Below are 20,544 nucleotides of genomic sequence, written 5' to 3' on the forward strand. Positions count from 1 at the left end.
TGGAGTTTCTGTTGCTGGGAAAAGAGCCCATGACCACAGCAACTCTTAGAAAGGAAAACTAATTTGGGCTGGCTTACAGTTCAGAGGTTTAGTCTGTTACTGGCATGGTGGGCAACATGGCAGCATGCAAGCCGACGTGGTGGTGAAGAGGAACCTGAGAGTTCAACATCCTGAGTCACAGGCAATAGGAAGTGAACTGTGTACTGGGTGTAGCTTGAACATATATGAGACCCCAAAACCTGCCTCCACAGTGACACACTTCTTCCAACAAGACCATGCCTACTACAACAAAGCTGTATCTCCTAATAGTGCCACTCCCTATGGACCAAGCACTCAAACACATGAGTCTATGAGGACTATACCTGTTCAGATGATCACAAAAGCTCAGTCAATCAGACAGACTGTACTGCCAGTTCCCTGGGAGACACCCTGAGACAGATACTCAAATGTTGGCTGTTGCTGTGAGGAAAAGTGCCTGGGGAATATGGCCCACCTCAGGAGTTCTTGATGTGGAAGGAAGGAGACGGAGACTGAATTCTGTTTTGAAATTCCTTTCCTGAAGTGAAATGTCCCAGTCAGATGAAATGTGACTATAGCATATATATAGTTATATATGTAATATACTATGTCTGTATCGTCATACCAGAACTGTTCTTTAGGCTTATATAATTGTCCCAAACAAGGTGGGTGAACACTCAGTAACAGCTGTTTTACCCCGAAAGGCAGTTCCATACACTGTCCCTCTCTCGTGCTTATGCGATCCATTTGCTTATTTCATTTGTGCTTGTGATGCTAGTGGACGGTTGCTTGTTGCACAGCTGTCATAGGTCGAGACATCAGCCCGTTCCTCTTGTTGCTGTTTCTGTAGGAATTTTGGTGAGCATTACCACACGTTGTGCAAGGCCGTGAATCACCTAGCAACTGTTGACTGCATTTTCTCCCTGGCCAAGGTCGCCAAGCAAGGAAATTACTGCAGGTAACAGAGTTTTTCAGTTCCGCCAGTTATCATGGTTTCAGACAAAATGGGAGGATCCGATTAATTTGATGATTGCTATTATAAAATATTGTGGTTGTTCAGATGTGTTATCCTCTTGTTAAATCCAGATATCACATGCGCATATTAAATTTGAAAATTCCACTCCTTTCCTCCCTGCTCTCTGAGTTGAATGTGGATGACGGCATAACCCTGGAGAGAATGTTACACTTGGACCTTTAAGTTTGTGTCAAGTTGTAAGATGAAGTTGGAGGACCCCTTTGCTCTTAGAAACTTTATGGCATATTTCCCCTCAATTTTAAAAATTATGGTTATAAAAGCTTGCATATAAACTAGGGACCAGGAAGATGGGGTTCTGCTTGGTGGCTGTGAGCTCTTCTGGTCCTCCTGGATTCATGCCACTGTTCTTCAGTGGCCTCTGAGCATCCCAACATTCTCCAGTCTCCTTTTTATAAAGGACGCTAGGATTAAATCAGTCGAACTCTAAATAGTAATTCTATCTTTTCAATACATTATCTTTCAAAAGCATTTTTAAACAAAGCTACATATTTCAGGAAAATGAAGAGACTATTTAGCTGTCTGGTTTATTGGAAGGACTAAAAAGCTTCAGAGGCTGTTGCCTGGCCGTGCCTGTGACCTGAAGTTCCTAGTGGATGATCTTGCTATCCTTACGTCTTTCAAATTGGGGTTTCTTCTTTGTATTGTGTCAAGTTTGTAAAATATATATTTAAGTGTTCTATGATCTCCAGTACGTAGAGGGTATTAGAGTGAGGTTGTTTAATGTACATTTCTTTGTGAGAGATGTTTGGAGGAATTGAGTATATAAGCTATGTTCTCTAAATGTGATATTTTATTTTACTGCCCCATTGTGATAAATATATCTCCATTATTGGTTATAGCAGTCATGTTTAAAATAGATTCTTTGCATCTCAGTTACTACGTAGCTCTTTATCATACAAAGGGATCTCAAACATACACACTGTTGCCTGATCAGTTACCCATAGACATTGTGCAGCTGAATCTTCACTGAAGCAAACAAGGGAAATTTATATCCTGTTTATCCTGTATTATTATAAAAAACTTAGACTCTGCATTCCCTTCTACATTTGTGGTGTCAGAAGGAGGTCTTTTACACTAGATCTGTGAAGTGAGCTTTTCCTGATAGTCTATTTCTGAATGAAGCAGAGACATTTAGTGTTTGTTTATACACTCTTCCTAGTCGAGACCGAGGGTGCTCTCCTTTTCCTCATCCCTCTTTAAGGCACCTTCAGGTATGTGCTGCTGCTGGAACTGCCATCGTGAAAAAGGGACACGAAAATAGTTATGAGGTTTGATTGCACCAAGTTAAGATTTTCATCAGTGTATAAGATGGGCAAATTGTTTTTCCTTCTGTTATCTTTCAACCTGTGCAGTTTCTCTGTATGTGAATAGACACAGTAAATTTAAAGTCTTTGTCGGGTCAGGTATCTGAAGCACTGGTGGATCTGCTCGTCTATTCTGTCTTCTTGACTGCTGGTGATTTTAATCATCACTTGTAGAAATGGTTTGTGTTGTACCTGTTAACAACAAACCACTCTGCCTACACAATAATACAAATCAGACCAAATTAGGAAAAGCCCAGGTTTAATGGATGCCAGCCCTCCCAGGTGGCCCCTCTGGAAAATTAATAAAGGGGAAAAGGAGAACCTGAATGGCAGCTTAAATAGCCTGTGGGAGTGGTCTTGGCCTTCCCTGGGGAGGGGTCACTGTTTGGCGGGCTTTCTCAGAGGTGGAGTTTGGACTGGGGCAACTCCCAGGGGAGGGAGCTTTGAAATGGAACTTTCCACCCAACGTTTCAAAATGGATGCCAGGGGGCTGGGGTGAAGCCCCCAGCCAAACAGTACCCATTCTGGAGTGGTTTTTCATCCAGTAGGCATCTCAGGACACTTCCAGTCTGGTGTTACTGTTCCAGAACAGGATTAAGGTGATGGAGAGGTACCTGCCCTCCTCCCAGCTCTACTCTGGGACCTGGGACAGTTCTTCATAGCTTCTTCTCCAGGTCACAGCTGTCCCATGAGTTTAGCTTCCCTTGTACTCTTAGATTCCTCTCAGCACTTCATGGTGGTCCATCTCCTGGGCCTCAGTCTCCCCCAGTCCTGCCTGCTAATGGCATGTTAGTTATCTGGTGCTTCTGGATGGTTGTTTTCTGCACTTCAATCAGCTCTTTTGTTTGTCCTTAGTCCAAGGATTGTTCTAGATTATCGAGTCCATCTATAGGCATTTCAGGAAACATTTTAAATGCTAAAAAAATTTTTCAAATTATGCACTGTGTATTTTATATTAGAAAAAATTCACTGGAGTTTGGTGGAACTACATAATCTTATATACTTTTGACAGTGGATTACATCAGTCTCTTTGGCAGAAAATTAAAGTGGATATAAATTGCCACGAAACAGGAAGCTTGTGTTTAAACTGCATTTTAAATTGTATGTTTCTGAGAGGTACACTTTTTTTCCCAGTTCTTAGCTTTTTATGATGTTAGTGAATGTGAGCCATGATCTTTGGTTAACCTGACTACTTGGCTTCATAATTGGGATCTTTGACTGTCCTGTAGCCTTCAGGCCGAGTTCTTACTTTGGTCCTTTCTATCTAATTTGTATTATGTTTACTTGTTTCACTAACATCATTTATATTCTATTCCCGTGAGACAGTTAAAAGAGAAAGCTGCAATTTAAAAATATATAATATATACCTAGATTTCCTCAGTCCTTCCCATCACAGCCCTGCGATATTGCTAGTGCGCCCTGCCTGTCCTTCCTGCTGTAGCTGTTCTGTATGGAATAGCATCTCAGGACTGTGACTTTTCCTTTGCTTCTTACCCTCCTAAGAAGTGTTTTGTCATTATATAATTTTGATAGCGACAGAATAAGTCATTGTCGATTTTCGAGCAGAACAAAACACTCAGTTTGGCTCTACAGCAGAAATCTCAGAGACGTCACCTCAGTCTCATAGAGACTATGCACTGACTTAACTTGGTAGAGCACCTTCCATTTGATTTTTAAACTTTATATCTCTTACATGTTCTTTCATCTTTTTCTCTTATGAGAAATTCAAAAGCACCTTCCTAAAACCCTGTATTATACTCTAAACTCCCAAGCTATTCTTTTCTTGTTCTTCTAGATGTCCCTTTGTTCTGATTCCTTCTCTGCTGATGTGATAAAACACTCTGATTCTAAGCAGCTTGGGGAGGAGAGGGTTGTTTGGTTTACACTTCCAGGTCACAGTGCTTCTCTGTGTAATATCAGGGCAGGAACTGAAGCAGAACCCATGAAGGAATGCTGCCTACTGGCACTCTCTGCTCATGCTCAGCTGAGCTTTCTTATGCAGCTCACAACCCCTTCCTTGGGATGATGCTGCCCACATGGGCTGGGCCCTCGCATATGAATCATCAGTCAAAGCAATCTCTTACAGACAGGAGCACAGGCTAGTCTGATTGACAAGAAGTAATTTAAAATTTTGAATTTAGTATTTATAGATGCATATGTTACATTCAGCATATGTTACCCATCCCTTGAAGACTAAGAATAAATTTGGTTTGAATAAAATTTGGTTTGCCATGCTTATTAGATTATAGATTAGTGGTGGAGCATTTCCTAACATGAGTGAGGTCATGACCTGAATCCCATAAAGCTGTTACTACTACTACTACTACTACTACTACTCCTCCTCCTGATGATGATGATGATGATGATGATGATGATAACTATTATTTTATTAAAATTGTTCTGAGGTCGATTTTACTTCTATAAAGCTATCTTTAAAAATAGATTTTTAAAAATAAAAATAAGGATCCATTATTAGGCCCAGGTGGTAGAGTATATATTTTATGTGTGATGGTTATTTAAGTAATCTATTGAGTTACAGTGGTTGTGAGATGCTGTATTGAAATATGACTCTGTTTTTCAAATAAAGTGCAATATGTCTATGAGTATCATTGTGCAGATGAAGGCTAGGAAGGGAGACACCAAACAGATTTCAATGTTGACTCCTGAGGCTTTGATAAATAGAATAAAGCTGTATTTAAAATAGATAAGAAGGGCTGGGAAGAGGGATCAGTGTTTGGGAGCAAAGGGTGTTCTTACAGAGGACCTGGGTTCATTCCCAGCCCCTATGTGGCAGCTTACAACTATAAATGATAGTTTCTCTCTCGCCCAGTCCTCCAGCTGTTCAGTCCCTAATAAACACACAGAGGCTTATATTAATGATAAACTGTTTGGCCTATTTCTTAGGCTTATTACTAACTAGCTCTTACAACCTAAATTAACGCATAATTCTGTTTTTGTTTTTTGAGATAGGGTTTCTCTGTATGCAGTCCTGGCTGTTCTGAAACACACTTTATAGACCAGGCTGGCCTCAAACTCACAGACATCTTCCTGCCTCTGCCTCCCAGATGCTGGGATTAAAGTCTTGTGCTACCACCACCTGGCCACCCATAATTCTTATCTATGTTTAACCATGTGGCTTTGTACCTTTTCTCAGTAAGGCATTCTCATCTTGCTTCCTCTGTGTCTTGCTGTGACTATATCTCTGCCTTTTTCTCTTCCCAGAATTTTCCTAGTCTGGTTACCCTGCCCATCTTTTCTGCCTGACAATTGACCAATCAGCGTTTTATTAAACTAATACAAGTGACAAATCCTTACAGGGTACAAGAGCAGTTTCCCACAGCACACAACCATCCACAGTTCCAGGCCCTCACATGGCACACATTCATACACATAAATAAATCTAAAGCAATTTTAAAACTGATCTCAGATAATAATAGACAAATGAAAACTGAAATCACATGAAGATAGAATTCATAAGGCTTGCTGAGGCTTGTCCTTCATTGTGCTGATATTCACAAATGCTGCTTTCTGATTAAGTGCTGATTAGTTTAACTGTTCTCAAATCCTTATTCTGAACACATGTTATTGAGGTCTTCCGTGTTGGGTTCTGAAGCTTTGCATGTATATTTGATACAATATACTGATATATTGTATCAGTATATCCAGATTGGCCTTGACCTCACAGAAATCTCCCTGGCTGTCTCCGTAGTGCTGAGATTAAAGGTATGTTACCATGTCAAGCTAGTCAGTGGTTCTTTTCGAAAGCTACTTTTGTGTCTACAGGTTGAAACTTATTTTTTTTTTCAGGCCAACTCTACAAGAAGAAAAGAAAATCATCATAAAAAGTGGAAGACATCCTATGATTGATGTGTTGTTGGGTGAACAGGATCAGTTTGTGCCCAACAGTACGAGTTTATCAGTAAGTACCACCTGACACCAAAACTAGTGTATGGTAAGGACATTGTTTTCAACCTTGTGAGTATCAGATAAATATTTTTATAAGTTATTTGGTTTTATCTTCAGCTTTAAATGGACTAATTCCAGGCATAGTTTTATATTCACAGCCAACTGTGGAATTGGTATAATTCCCAAAGGAAAATTCTCTGTACATTGAAAGATTTAGCAACTAAAGATGATTATCTTACTTCTTCAATGTAGCCCAATAAAAACGCTTTATATTCACAAATACGCAACTGATGTTGGAATTACACAATGCATTTTCAGATTTTCATTAGCGTACAACATTAGTGAGCTCTGTCCTACGGTGCATGTTTTCAAACACTCTGAAAGAATTAAGAGTGATTAGCTGATCTAGGCTGCAATTCTCTTAAAGAACACCTATGATTCTACATTTTTATTAATTTAACATATTCTTAATTCCTTCATAATAAAGCAAGATTTCAGAGGTTTTGGTGTTGTAGGTACTGGCAAGATTCAGGAAGTGGGTAGCAGGGCAGAAATGAGATCATGAAACAAAGAGTTTGGGAAAGAAAACTTAGTAAGAGCTGTCCACATGACTATTGGAATTGTCTAAAATGGCAGTGGTATTTGTTGTGGACAATGATGGTGATTCAGGAATCAGAGACTTCAAGGAATGGTAATTGAGGTTTGTAGATGTCTGTAATAAGGGCAAGTAGCTGTGGGAGGAGCCTGAAGAAACAAGAACTTCTGAACCCTGAATGGAAAAGTACAGCAAGATAGCAGCCCAAACATGGCAGAAGCTTTGCACAGAGAGGTTAGAAACAAAGCATGGAGAGTTCAGTCAGTGGCAGGATTGAAATGTAGGAGAGCAGCCAGAGAGAAGTTATTATGGAGCTGGGGCAAGAGCAGTAGACCATGTTGGGCCATGAGCAAGGATATGACACGCTCACCGTGACCAGCCATGCATGTGTGGGGTGAGATGAAAAGCTTCTAATTCTGTTGATTTAATGTTACATATCAAGTCATACAGGATTTGTTGGTAATTTATAATTATGTTGGGTCTGTTCAGACTGTTACAATGAAGTACCATAGACTGGGTGGCTTTCCAACAACAGAAACTATCTTTCGTGATTCTGGAGACTGAATTCAAGATGAAGGTGTCAGTGCCTTGTGGGAGCTTGTTTGTGCTTTAGGTGTGGCTCTGTTGACGGAGGCTGCTCATTCGTTTCCAGCTGCTCAGACCCACAATAATCATTCAGAAACTATAGCTTAAGCGTATTTCTAGTTAGCTCTTACATCTTAAGTTAACCCATTTCTATTATTTTATATTTTACCACAAGGCTCGTGGTTTACTGATAAAGTTCCAGGGCACATCTGTCTCCTCTGGTGGGAGAGACATGGCATCTCACTGACTTTGTCTTCTTTCTTTCTATATATATCTCTTCCAGCCTGAAAGCAGCTTCTTTATTAACCAATGGCAATAAAACATTCTTAGCATACAGAGGAGAATCCCATATCATGGCACCTTTCACTGTATCCTCACATGGAGGGAGAAGGGGGCAATCCCTCTTGGTCCCTGTGTATTAATCACCTCCTCAAAGCCCTTGGTACTGTCATCATGGGAAGGAGAGAAATAGACATTGAGACCATAGCAACCAGAGACACAATGTCTGTAATCTTGTTCATTCTTACAAGAAAAATGTGTATGCAATCAATTTGTCAGATGAGTTACAAATACTAATTTTCATTGTCTTTAAGGAGAAACCTATATAAGAATAAGAACTCTGTTAATTACCATGCAAGTAGCTTCTCCAGAGAAAGTAATGTAGTTCTAGTATTTAGCAGCTTGGCTTATGTTTAACTGATAAGCCCCTCACGAAAATGTTCTCTACTGCCCATGCTCATCCTCTTCATTAAACAACCTTATCCTTAGCATTGATGCCTTGTTTGTTAGTTTCTCTTTTTATATCTTTTTCTTTTATTTTCATTTTCCTCTTTTTAAACAAAACCAGAACGTATTATATTGTTAATAAGTCAGGTTTGAACAAATACAGTAGCCTTCTAATTACAAAGACATTTTAAAAAAAAAATCATTAACTCTTGTATTTAATTCTTTACAAAATAAACTGAGTGGTTTTTTTTCCTACTAGGCAGTTTAGAGTGTTCCAGAATATTCACTTTTTTTGCATAAGCTTTCCTAACTTGAGTAGGAGTTGATATAGACTGTTGCTATGGTGAACTGCATTCTGCTTTCAGGGTATAAATTTATATACAGGGATAGTGTAGAGAAAGAACTTACTATGTAAAACTCAATCTAACATGTACTATTTTAATTTATAAACTGCCTATTAATTTATAAACTATATCCTGACAGAAATGCCCTCAAAGTTAGGTATCATTGTTACTTCTGATAGTTACATTGTTTTGAAAATTAGCCTTTCAGACATCTCAACTATTCTAGCTTTCTTGGGTTCTGTATTCTGTGATATCACTAGAGTTCTCATAGCAAAGAAACCATTTGCTCGCTTCTCTCACAGTTTTAGGAATCTCTTCTAAGGGTTTGTCCTTCAGTCCCTACATCCTCCATCCTGTCCACGTCCACTCCCTTTCCCCTGTAGCCTCTTCTAACTTGCCACGCCATGCTCCCATCTGAATTGATGTGTGCTCTCGTAGTCCTCTATAACTGTGCCGTCGGGCTTGGCAGATGGTATTCCCTCTGCCTAGAATGTCATCCGTCCCCACTCACGCTCTCTGCCCCCGCATGCCCACAGCCCACTTCGCCATTTCAGACTCTGCTTTTTCTCCCTCTCAGATGTCTCCTGACGCAAAGCCTTCCTTCACCAACGCTTCGATGATCCCACACCCCACACCTACACTCCGTGTTTCCCCCATCATTGTTCTTATCCTCCTAAGCCACGGTTGTTCTTTTTGATGTGCCTCCCAGAGGGTTCTGTCTCGACAAGGACAGGGAGTGTCATGCCTGTGGAGGTGTCATAGCCGGGTCCACAGCGTGCCCCCGACACACAGCACGCTCCTACTCAGATTTGTCACTGAGGATTTACTGAGACACCTCAGTAACGTCCAAATCTCACTTTAAAGTTTTGCCTCTTTTTCTTGCAGAAAAAAAAAAATATGTTACTTTTTCAGGATTGGGGATTTCACAGTTTACAGAGCATTGCACTGGAGAAGTAGAAGAAAGATGAGATATTACAGGGTAACACCTCTGCATACTTGTGATAAACTAATCCCCAGAATGGGAAAGTGATCTAGAGGCTGCCGGAGCTGAGTCTTTGACAGTTTCTTGGAACATGGGTATAGTCTAGAACAAGTGGTGCTTTTTCAGCCATACTTGCTACCTGAACACATAGGGAATGATACCTTTTTGACAGCACACTGAAATAAAAGGAGAAGGAAGAGTTTACTTTGGCCTAGAGGATAGTGACCCAAGGACTGTGGCTGTCTTAGCCCCATCCGTCACCTTGAGTGTTAAGGAGTCAGTACTGTGTATCCTGATGGCCCTGTGCAAAACCAGGACACACTGATTAGAGCAGTCCGTGATACGACATGACAGTTAAAACTGCCCTGTGACTGTCTGGCTATCTGGTGGATGGGCTTTTGAAAACAAAGTTGTTCTTGTATTTTGGTTTTGAGATAAGAAATCTAAATTCACCTCATAGGGACAGCTTCTGTGCTCCTATGGCCAAATGACACATCTGCTGTCAACCTGCTCTGAACCACTTATTTCCTTCCCAGCTTGTGTTGCCAATCACTTCCTAGCTTCCTGGAACCCTGATCTTTGCCAAAGATTAAATTGTCCCAGCTAGAGAGACACTATACATAGAACATTGCTGTACTAGAGACCAGTATTACTAAAAGTGTATACACAGCCACATCAAGAACTATCAATAGGTGGAAATAGAGGGACTGATAGTCTCAATTCTTAAGTCTTTGACAGATCCTTGCATGTCTTGTCTTTCTAACCTTCATGATTTCAATTCTAGACATATACCCTAGGTATAAACATGTCTTTTTCTTTTTTAAAAGTCTCTCCAACACTGAAAACACCGAGACCTGAAATCAAGCATAAAATGTTCTTTGACATTGCTGATCTTTTGTTCTTTCCTGAGCTAATCCACAAACTCCAGTTTCCCCTGTGCTCCACATTCACTGGTGATTGCCACCCCACTCTGGGGAACTAGGACTCCACCTGAAAGATAAGAGCAAAGACTGCAAAGAGAGAGGGCAAGAGCAACAAAGTCTAAACTCAGGTCGTCTCCTGTTGAGTGTTGAACTGAGACCACTGAAACTAGGGGTTATCTCATTAGCAACTACACACACCTGACTTCCCAACAATGCTAGTTAAAAATGGGACATAACTAGTCTATTGCTTCGAGAAGGATCGACAAAGCTTTCGTTTATATCAGGATTTTTTTTTTTTTTTGTATTACAGATTTAACACAAAGCATGAGCTTTGGAATCAGATCATCTCAGATGCAAGGCTTGGTTTTATTTACCTTCTCAATAACGTGTTTTATTGTGGCAGTAGTAACGTCCTCTGCTGGTTGTGGGAGCAGGTGTCACTAGTAATTAAGTAACCACATAAAGGCACAGTTTATAGTACTAGAGTGCTGCAAAGCCTTCTCCACGCACCAAACGTATCTAGTGCTTTGATCTATATTCTGTGTTCTGTTGAGTAAGAAAGACTGTTTACTGTCTCTTCAGTGATGTTGGCTGACTTAAGGCCACTACTTGGTATGAAAATGAGCACAGTAATGGACTTCATTATTAAACTCATCTCCTGTTTCCTGGAATTGTAACCTCACTATAATCATTAGAAGATGGGCTGATAGACGAGTCAGAATTACAGAGAGGAACAGACCTATTTCTTTTCAATCACCTTTTCCTTCCTTTCTTAAATTCAGAAAGCAGAATTAGTAACCTAAGTAAGGACACATGACTCCTTCTTGTTGAATTGCAATTACGTTCTTTCATTTCTTTAAGGATTCCAACAAACTTAGAACACAGTGTTGGGCCTGGAGAGCATAATTAATTATCTTTTATCACCTGCGGTGCTCCTCCATTGTTTTACAGCACCCATTCATTCAACAGAGTTACGAAACACCATGTGCTAAACACCACGCTGAGTAGTAGAAACAGTTAACAAAACATGGCACAGACCTTCCTTGTCTTCAGAAAGCTTACACAAAAGACTAATCCCGGGTGATCCTGGAAATAGGCAATGTGTTAATCACGAAGAAGGTTCCCTCTTCTCTCTCACGTTTCCTTTATATAATGAGAGTGTTTATGGTATGGGATTTACTTTTGTCACATTAGTTTTATTAGGTTGTTTAATTTAAGACAGTGACAAGTGCCGGCTTTATTGAGTTTAATGCGCGTGCCTTTGATGGGAATATGCCCCCCACCAGCCATATTTTAATTTAGATATATCTGCAGAAGATGCTAGAATGCTTTGTTAAAGATTCTAAATGAATCTTTTCACACCAATTTTCCATTCCAGAACACCACATCCCATCTGTCGCTCTGTTGCTCTCTGCTCCTGTGTTCCAGAGTAGTTCTGTAGCATTCCAGCCACTGATGTCATGGGACAACTGACTTATCACAGACCTGTGACACAGGAGGATGGGCTAAATAAAAAGGCATGGCATAGCCAGCATCCAATAAAACAAAACAACGAGTGTAAAACCACACTAAGACACTTTAAAGTTTTTATCTCATGTCTACTGTATACGTTTCTAAAAAATAAGCCTCTTCAATCAGACTTTTCAGAAAACAACAACACAAATAAACATAAGCACATTTGTTTTGTGGTTCTGTAAAAGATATGGCCGGAGTAAATGCTAATAAAAATTCCCCTATTATATCTGGAAAAAAAAAAAAAAAAAAAAAAAAAAAAGAAATCTAAATTCAACTCTGTGGCTTTAGGAAGATGGGTGGGAGAGACTATGAGCCTAATGTGCAGAGATCTCTAGGAAGCCACTGAACTGTGTGGATCTCTCTAGCTTGTGGGAAACCTACTGCCCGGTTCCCTAGAGGCAAGTACTGGGGTCTAGATCAGTAAGTGACCTGAGGCTCTTTAGTGCCCAGGACTGTGTATGGTGTGTAGTAGAAACACCCTTATTTGTTCGTCTATTGGAACGTGTGACGTGGGTCTGCAGGTCAGGTCCCTTCTGCTCCAGCAGATCATAGATGGGGTGGGTAAGCAGATCATAGATGGGGTGGGTAATGGGGCGGGCCAAGTCATAACCTCGGGTCTGGGCCTGAGCAGCTGTAGGGTTGGTCCACCAGATGTGAAATGGGGGAGCTTTCCCATGCTTACTACTCTAGGACTGGCTCACCACACCTACACTAGCAGGGTTGACTCTCTCGCTCTTACGACTACAGGGCCAGTTCTCCCACTTGCCCCAGAAGTTGATCAGAGGGAGGGCGGCTCTCCCCCACATTGGTGCTTCAAGACAGATGGGTAATGGGGGACATCTCTCCCATGATCACACTTTGAGGGCTGGCTCACCCACACCTGCACTAACAGGGTTCACCGTATTGTGCTACCCTGCCGAGGTCAGGGACAGCTCTTCCACTTTTATGACCACAGGGCCAGCTTGGAGGAAGCATTGTAAGATGTAGTTTTAATTCTATGTCTGCTTGCGTGTCTATGTGTGGGCATATGCACATGAGTGCTGGTGCTTGTGGAGGCCAGGAGAGGTCATCAGATGGACTGGAGCTGGAGTTCCAGGTGGGTATGGGGTGTCTGATATGAGTGCTGGGAACTTAGGTTCTTTGCAAAAGCTGTATGGACACTTTGCTGCTGGACCCTGTCTCTAGCCCCAAGGGAAGCGTGAATGGCACCCTGTGTTCTTTTCTCCTGTTTGGAACAGTGAGAAAACATTTGTTAGATACTGACTTGAAAAGGATTTATTTATTTACTTTCATGTGTAAGTTTGTTTCTGTGTGGGTGCACACTTTGTGTATGGATGTTCTCGGTGGCTTAAAGGGCATTAGTTCCTACAGTGGATCTAGGTGGTTGTGAGCCACCTGCTGTGGGTGCTGGGAAGTGAATTCACATCCCAGAGGACCAGCAGACCACTTAACCATCCAGCCACCTCTCCAATTGATACTGATTTTCTTTTCTTAAAATACCTATTGCTGGTATCTGCCCAGCGTGGTCCTCTTTCTTCCTCTCCCTAACTGATACCCATTGATTGAACTCTTGTTTGTTCTTCAAGACCCCCAAACAAATATTTCCCCCTGAATAGAACCTTAACCATCACTTTAGCCAGAAAAAAATCTGTCCATGGTAGTATTTCTTCCTGCCCTAAAATTCCTCCCAGACATCACATTTTGTTATGTGGGCACAGAGGGTGCTGTGATATAGCATATAAAAATTTAAATTCTGTTCTTCCATTGCTTCCCTGTCACCTGGAACAGTCCACCGTAGTCATTGGGCCTTGGTTCTCCCTGCCATAAGTGAAAGCCTGGGTACCAGCCTTGCTTCACTACTCTGCTTAACTTGAGGTGGGTAGGATGTGGGATCAGAAAGGCCTAGGCCACTGCCCTGGTCTCTCAGTTGCTAACCTCGCTGTCCTTTCCATTCCTCATTCCCCTAGCTTACGGGTGTGGAGATTTGACTGAGAGCTGTGTGGAGTGAGTCTTTTCTACAACTTGCCATTGATTGACATTTTCAGGGACTAAAGCACATTAAAACTGACATTTTTTCCAGTGGCCCGCAGCTACTATAAAAATAGCTCTGCCACAGTCTTTAAAGATGGGTGTCAATATCTGTGCCTGTCAAGGAAGGAAGCTTAGTTTGCAGAGAATTAGCTTTTACCTGGGTCTCAGAAATGAACATGTGACAATTTTGGATTCTCTTCTACTTTTGACTTTGGGGCTACTATGACTGACTGTCATCCTAGTGTCCTCAGTGGCAGAGCCAAGTTCCCCAAGCTGAAGCCTCTTCCCTGATCTAACAGTGTCTGTGCCTCCTTGTCATTGAGCAGAGGTCCCTTGTGAGACTCTGTCAGCAGTTTTGCTGCCAGCGCTCTGCTCTGCTCTGCTGGGCAGGACTCTTAGCTTCCCAAGCCTTTGTGTTTCTTCACTGTCACATGTTGTCTTGATTGGAGTTTCTATTGCCATGAAGAGACACCGTGACCACTGCAACTCTTATAAAAGAAAACATTGAATTTGGGCTCACTCACAGTTTCAGAGGTTTGCTCTGTTGTTGTCATGGTGAGAAACATGACAGTACACAGGCAGACCTGGTGTTAGAGAAGGAGCAGAGAGTTCTACCTCTGGATCTGAAGGCAGCAGGAAGAGACTGTGTGTCACTAGGCCTGCCTTGAACTTCTGAGACCTCAAGCCTACCTCCAACAAAGCCACACCTACTCCAACAAGGCCACACATTTTAATAGTGCCACTCCTTATGAGCCTCTGGAGGGCATTTTTATTGAAATCACCACACATGAGAACAAAGGGGCCATGGTGCACATTTGTAATGCTTGCTATCAGGAGATGGAGGCAGGGGGAGTATAAATTTGAGGCCAGGATAGAGTGCATAAGATGACCCTCCCTCCATGAAACTGTTGTAAGAACTAAGTGAGATGATGCATATGAACTTGTGTGTTTGTGTGTGTGTGTGTGTGTGCGCGCACGCGCGCCTGTATGTGCGCATACACGCTCACATACACATGTTTAGGTGCATGTGTGTGCATGGGTATATGTGGAAGGCAGATCATTGACATTGGGTGTCTTCCCCAGTCATTCTCTATTTCGTTAGACAGGCTCTCTCACTGAACCTGGAACTTACTGATTCAATTTGACTAGCTATTCAACAAGACCCAGGGATCTCCTGCCTCTGGGGTTACAGGCATGTTCCACTTCACCTGGCTTTACATGTGTGTGGTAGGGTTCTAAACCCAGGTTCTCAAACTTACACAGGACTTGCTAACTAAGCTGTCTCCCAGCCTTTTTATGACTTTCTCATGCTGTTAAATTTTCACCTTTCCCAAAGAAGATAATGTTTAATGTTGTGGATGCTTGGTTATTTCAAGTTCTACTCAACATTTTGACTCTTAAATTTTGAACTCTGTTCTGATAGATGTCACTCATGCTAAAGACAGACTCTTGAGAAAGGGGCTCAAATTCCACAGCCTTTTTTTTTTTCTGTATGTGTGTGGGAAAAATTTTGAGTGCCATTTGTTACCTGTGCTTTGGTTCCAGCAGGGCCCCTACCATCTACCACTGGCTCATCAGATAGCATTCTGTCCAACATGTCAGGCCTCTTTGTGTGGTCCTTGCAGCTTCTGTTTGCCTCTGCTCATCTTAATCCATCTCTTCTTCTCTGTGGTCTCTTAAGATTTGCTCAGTGTGTGACCTGGCACTGGCTGTCTGAGTAGTCCAGTTGTGTACACTCCCATTCACTTCAGTAGGCTTCCTTGGGTGCAGAGGGAGTTTGGCCAAGTTTTGGCTTTGTTCTGTCCTGTTAGGATGTTTACTCGTGCTAACAATGACTTTAGACTGTTCTCTTAGGGAATGCTCACTCATCCTTAGTGCTCTTCTGGACAGATTTAATGTGTGTTATGAAGCCTTTGATGTGTGGTACCTCAGATACCTATCCTATCCAGAAGATAGATGAGCACATTAAATGGGTCGGTGAAGTCCTTGGTCATTATCTTCTTTACTGTGTCATCTTGGGATGAAGAAAAAGACTCATATCTCCCTAATTTTTAAAGATAATGCAGACATTGCTTTTAAAAGATAAATGTGGTAGGCATCGCCTTTGTAACACATTCGACTATCAGACTCATCTATCATGGGAACTTCTAGCAGTGAGATGGGTAGTAACAAGCAAGCAAGATAAGGTCATTTCAGAGAGGAAACAAAGAAAATGGAATGGGTGACTGTAACGGAGAATGACGGGCAGAGGGGCTCAGCACACATCCTGGCTAAGGGAGGCTCAAACCTGTGGAAGAGCCTTGAGACAAGACTGAGTCTAGAGCCAGGCTCCTGGCTGGTCACTGAAGAGCAAACATCAAGTCTTGTGGCACCAAGGGAACCTGGTAGAAGTGTTGACTAGGTAAGAGTTGGGCCCGGAAGGGACTAACTAGGAATGCCTGCTGCAAACAAACTGTGCGGATGGCAATTCTGAAAAGAGGCAGTCAGTTACTCAAGTAGTGGTGGGCAGAGCAGCTGCCATGATTAGCTCAGGCCTCTGAGAAGATCCACTGCACGGCCAGCATGTCGTGTCCCCCTCCAGAGTCAAACATGGAAATCCTAAGTATCAAGTCAATAGCATTAAGAGACATGTTTCTAATCATTGGAGTTGATTAGATCTTAAGAGTGGACTCCTCCTGCATAAGATTAGTGCTCTTAAGAAAGGAGGCTGAGAGGACTCACTTATCCCTCAGCCATGTGAGTACCCAGCCAGAAGTCACTGCAGTTGCCTACAGAGTGGGGACAACAAAGGGGGACACAGGAAGTGTGTACGTATCTCAGTGCCTGATGATTCTTAACTGTTGTGTGTCCTGTTTATGTTTGTTATGCCTCTTATTGGAGGTCTTTTAGGGTTGGTTAAGAAAGTGCCATTTGGGGTTGGAGCACTGACTCAGCTGTTAAGAGCACATGTTGCTCTTGCAGAAGACCTGGATCCAGTTCCCAGAACCCACATGTTGGTTCACTGCCATCCATAATTCCAGTTCTAGGGAATCTAATACTCTGTTTTGACCTTCACAGGCACCAGGCACATGTAGTATGTTTATATACATACAAGCAAAACCCTCATACACATAAATAAATCTTAAAACATTTTTTTATAAAAGAATACACCATTTGTCACCTGTGAGCAGTTGGGTTTAGTGAGTTGAAAAGTTGTTCTTAACTGAGCTTCACAAATATAGAGGTGGCCAGAACATCCTCCTTCATAGTAGCAGCTGCAATGTGTCCAGCCTCCCTGGGCATTTCTTTACCCACACAACAGAGCAAAGGAGCTCCCCAGACGCCCTCTCCAGGGCGTGTATAGGGAAATCTTTGGCTACAGTGTAGGACCTCTGCTTTGGCTCCACATTTTCATGTCCTGTGACTGAATTTAAACTAAGAGACCATTTAATTTAACTGTCTTTATCTTAAGGGGAAGAAACTGAGGCCTGGAGAAGCACATCAGCCTGCCTGAACCCTTTTGTAGAAACCACTTTTCCTGCTATATGGGCCCATTCTTTATTCATATTTATTCCTCTTTGAATAGCTTTTAAAGATTTATTTTTGTGTATAAGCATTTGCCTGCAATAAGTGTGTGCGCCATGTGCATGCCTAGTTTGAAGGCTGTCAGAAGAAGGGGCGGGCCTCCTGGAGCAGGAGTTACAAATGGCCTCCATGTGGGTACTGGGAATTGAATCTGGATCCTGTGCAAGAGCAACAAGTGCTCTTAACTGCTGAGCCACCTCTCCAGCCCCCATCTTTATTCCTTTACCTTCCCAGCCTGTGGGTTTCGTTCTTTGTCAAGATTCTCATAGAAACTGATATTACAGACAAATCTCTTCGTATTTTTTTGCATGGTCCTCAGCATAATATGTATTTACTACATGGATATCAGTGCTGGCTTCCCGCAGATGCCGGTTTTGAGTAAGTTAGGGACTAAGGTTTGCAGTGTGAAAAAAGTGAGAAAGGAGAGGAAACTGCTCCTTAATCAGAGGAAGCTGCTGTTGGCATTTTGACAAATACTCTTGGCATTTTATTTACCTTTTCTATTTTTTTTTTGTTTTAAGTATTATTTATGCATTTTGATTTTTTTTTTTTTGTAAGGTTTCTCTCTGTATCCTTGGCTGTCCTGGAACTCACTCTATGGGCCAAAATGACCTTGAACTTAGAGATCTGCCTGTGTCTGCCTCCTGAGTGCTGGAACTAAAGGCGTGTGTCATCACTATCGGCTTCATTCATCTTTTTAATACATAACTGTGAGTGTTTGTATTTTATAGTCTGTATTTTAACACAGTTACACAGACAAGTCCCTACATTTTCAAACTATCCTAGGACAATTTTCATCATGTAATGGTATTATATTAAGCAATGAAACTGCTCTTTGGCTTGGGAAGTGAGCATAGAGGTCAGAAAGGTCAGGGAGAAGGCCAGTTGGAAATGAGCTTCACAGGCTTTGGTCTTCACTGCCATTTCTGACTTTGCAAGGAGTCAAAGTGTTCCCTGGGACACACAGTTTGATACTGGAAATAGGTGTTAGAATTAGTAGAGAAACAGATATTTCACACAGTAAGTGCGTTCTGCATCTTTCCAGCTCTTGAAGCACAGTGCCTCATCAGTGTCTGGAGTCACCTGCTGTTCAGTGCACCAAGCTTCTTACTCCAGTGTGACTGCAGTGTCTGGGGTCAGCCTGCTGTGCAGTGCACAGAGCTTCTTACTCCAGTGTGACCGCAGTGTCTGGGGTCAGCCTGCTGTGCAGTGCACAGAGCTTCTTACTCCAGTGTGACCACACTGTCTGGGTTCAGCCTGCTGTGCAGTGCACAGAGCTTCTTACTCCAGTGTGACCACACTGTCTGGGGTCAGCCTGCTGTGCAGTGCACAGAGCTTCTTACTCCAGTGTGACCACACTGTCTGGGGTCAGCCTGCTGTGCAGTGCACAGAGCTTCTTACTCCAGTGTGACCACACTGTCTGGGGTCAGTCTGCTGTGCAGTGCACGGAGCTTCTTACTCCAGTGTGACCGCACTGTCTGGGGTCAGTCTGCTGTGCAGTGCACGGAGCTTCTTACTCCAGTGTGACCGCACTGTCTGGGGTCAGCCTCCCGTGCAGTGCACAGAGCTTCTTACTCCAGTGTGACCACACTGTCTGGGGTCAGCCTGCTGTGCAGTGCACGGAGCTTCTTACTCCAGTGTGACCGCACTGTCTGGGGTCAGCCTGCTGTGCAGTGCACGGAGCTTCTTACTCCAGTGTGACAGCAGTTTAGAGCATAACTTCTCCCTTTATCCCTTTGCCCTCTCAGCTTCTGGTTCATCCCCTCCTGAATGTGTTCAAGAGTTTTATATTTTACATATGAATTTGATTTGTGTGCCTGGCTTACTTAACTTATCATAGTGGCCTTTGGTTTCATCCATTTGGCTGCAAATAACAGAATTTATCATCTATTTTATGACTGAATAATATTCCATTGTATGTAGGTATCATAATATTATCATACAATGGGATATTATTCCTTTGCCTTTCATCTGTTGCTAGGTCCTCTGATGTTGATGGCTTGTTTCCATTTCTTGGCCACTGTGAATCTTGCCACAGTGAGCACAGGAAAACTGCTGTCACTACAGTGTATAGATTTCACTTTCCTTGGCTATTTTCAGCTATTCTTTCATGTAGATGTTAGGAATAGCTTGTAGCGCTCCTGGACAATGCTTCTGATTACACTTTCCTGCTAATATGCTTTTAGATCTTCTGTTTCTTTGCCTACAAATAGCCTATTTGTATCCTTTGCCTGTCCCCCACTATTTCAGTGTTGTTAAGAGGTAGGAGTTATATAAACGCTGCTTTTTATATCTTTGTGTTCTTCCTTGTCATGCTGTCTCTGTGCAGTTGTATCATAGTTTATCTGTTGATAAACAGTTTGAGGCAGCTACGAACAGTATTTTTTATTATCTTATTATTATTTTATTTAGAAAATTTTTTTTCATTTTACATATCAATCCCAGTTCCCACTCCCTTCCCTCCTCCCACTCCTTCCACCTTCCCCCAATACCACTCCCCACCCACTCCTCAAAGAGGGTAAGGCTTCCCATGGGGAGTCAACAAAGTCTAGCACATTGCTTTGAGGCAGGACCCAGGCCTTCTCCACTGTATCTAGGCTGAGCATGGTGTCCCTCCAAAGAGAATGGGTTCTAAGCAGTCTTTTACTTACATTTTGATGCACATCATATACATTTATGTTTGGCCTGGGCAGAATTGTTTTATGTTTTCCCTAAGTAACTCATTTCCCGCCTTTCCTCCTATGTTTTCTTTTTAAAGTGTGGTGAGTTTTGCTTTTCACAGTTTATTCTTCAATCTACCTAGAATAGGTTTCATAAGATTTGAGATGTTACTCATTTTCATCCAGCCAACCATTTTCCTGCCATTGTTTAAGGACAGCGATGTCTCTGTTGGCTCACTTGCCCGGTCCTTGGCTACCAGGCTTTCTTTTGCACTGTTGGCCTTCTCCTACATCTGCACACGTTTGATGCCTCTACCGTTTATGTGTTCCGGGATGGGGAGACGTGAGATACTCC

At 42.2% G+C, this 20,544-nt stretch overlaps 1 protein-coding gene across 2 annotated transcripts in view; it reads left to right on the top strand.

The window, feature by feature from the left end:
• Msh3 (mutS homolog 3) overlaps positions 1 to 20,544 on the top strand; it is a 150,665-nt gene that overhangs the window by 105,525 nt on the left and 24,596 nt on the right. For both annotated transcript variants that reach the window (XM_041663394.1, XM_041663395.1), the window contains exons 18-19: positions 869 to 976; positions 6,166 to 6,277. In XM_041663394.1, coding sequence (XP_041519328.1) covers positions 869 to 976; positions 6,166 to 6,277 — 220 coding nt within the window. The remainder of the gene's footprint in view (positions 1 to 868; positions 977 to 6,165; positions 6,278 to 20,544) is intronic.

The sequence above is a fragment of the Microtus oregoni genome, unplaced genomic scaffold (assembly GCF_018167655.1).
Source record: "Microtus oregoni isolate MIOR12 unplaced genomic scaffold, Mior012 000014F_ref0000157, whole genome shotgun sequence".
Lineage (NCBI taxonomy): Eukaryota > Metazoa > Chordata > Mammalia > Rodentia > Cricetidae > Microtus > Microtus oregoni.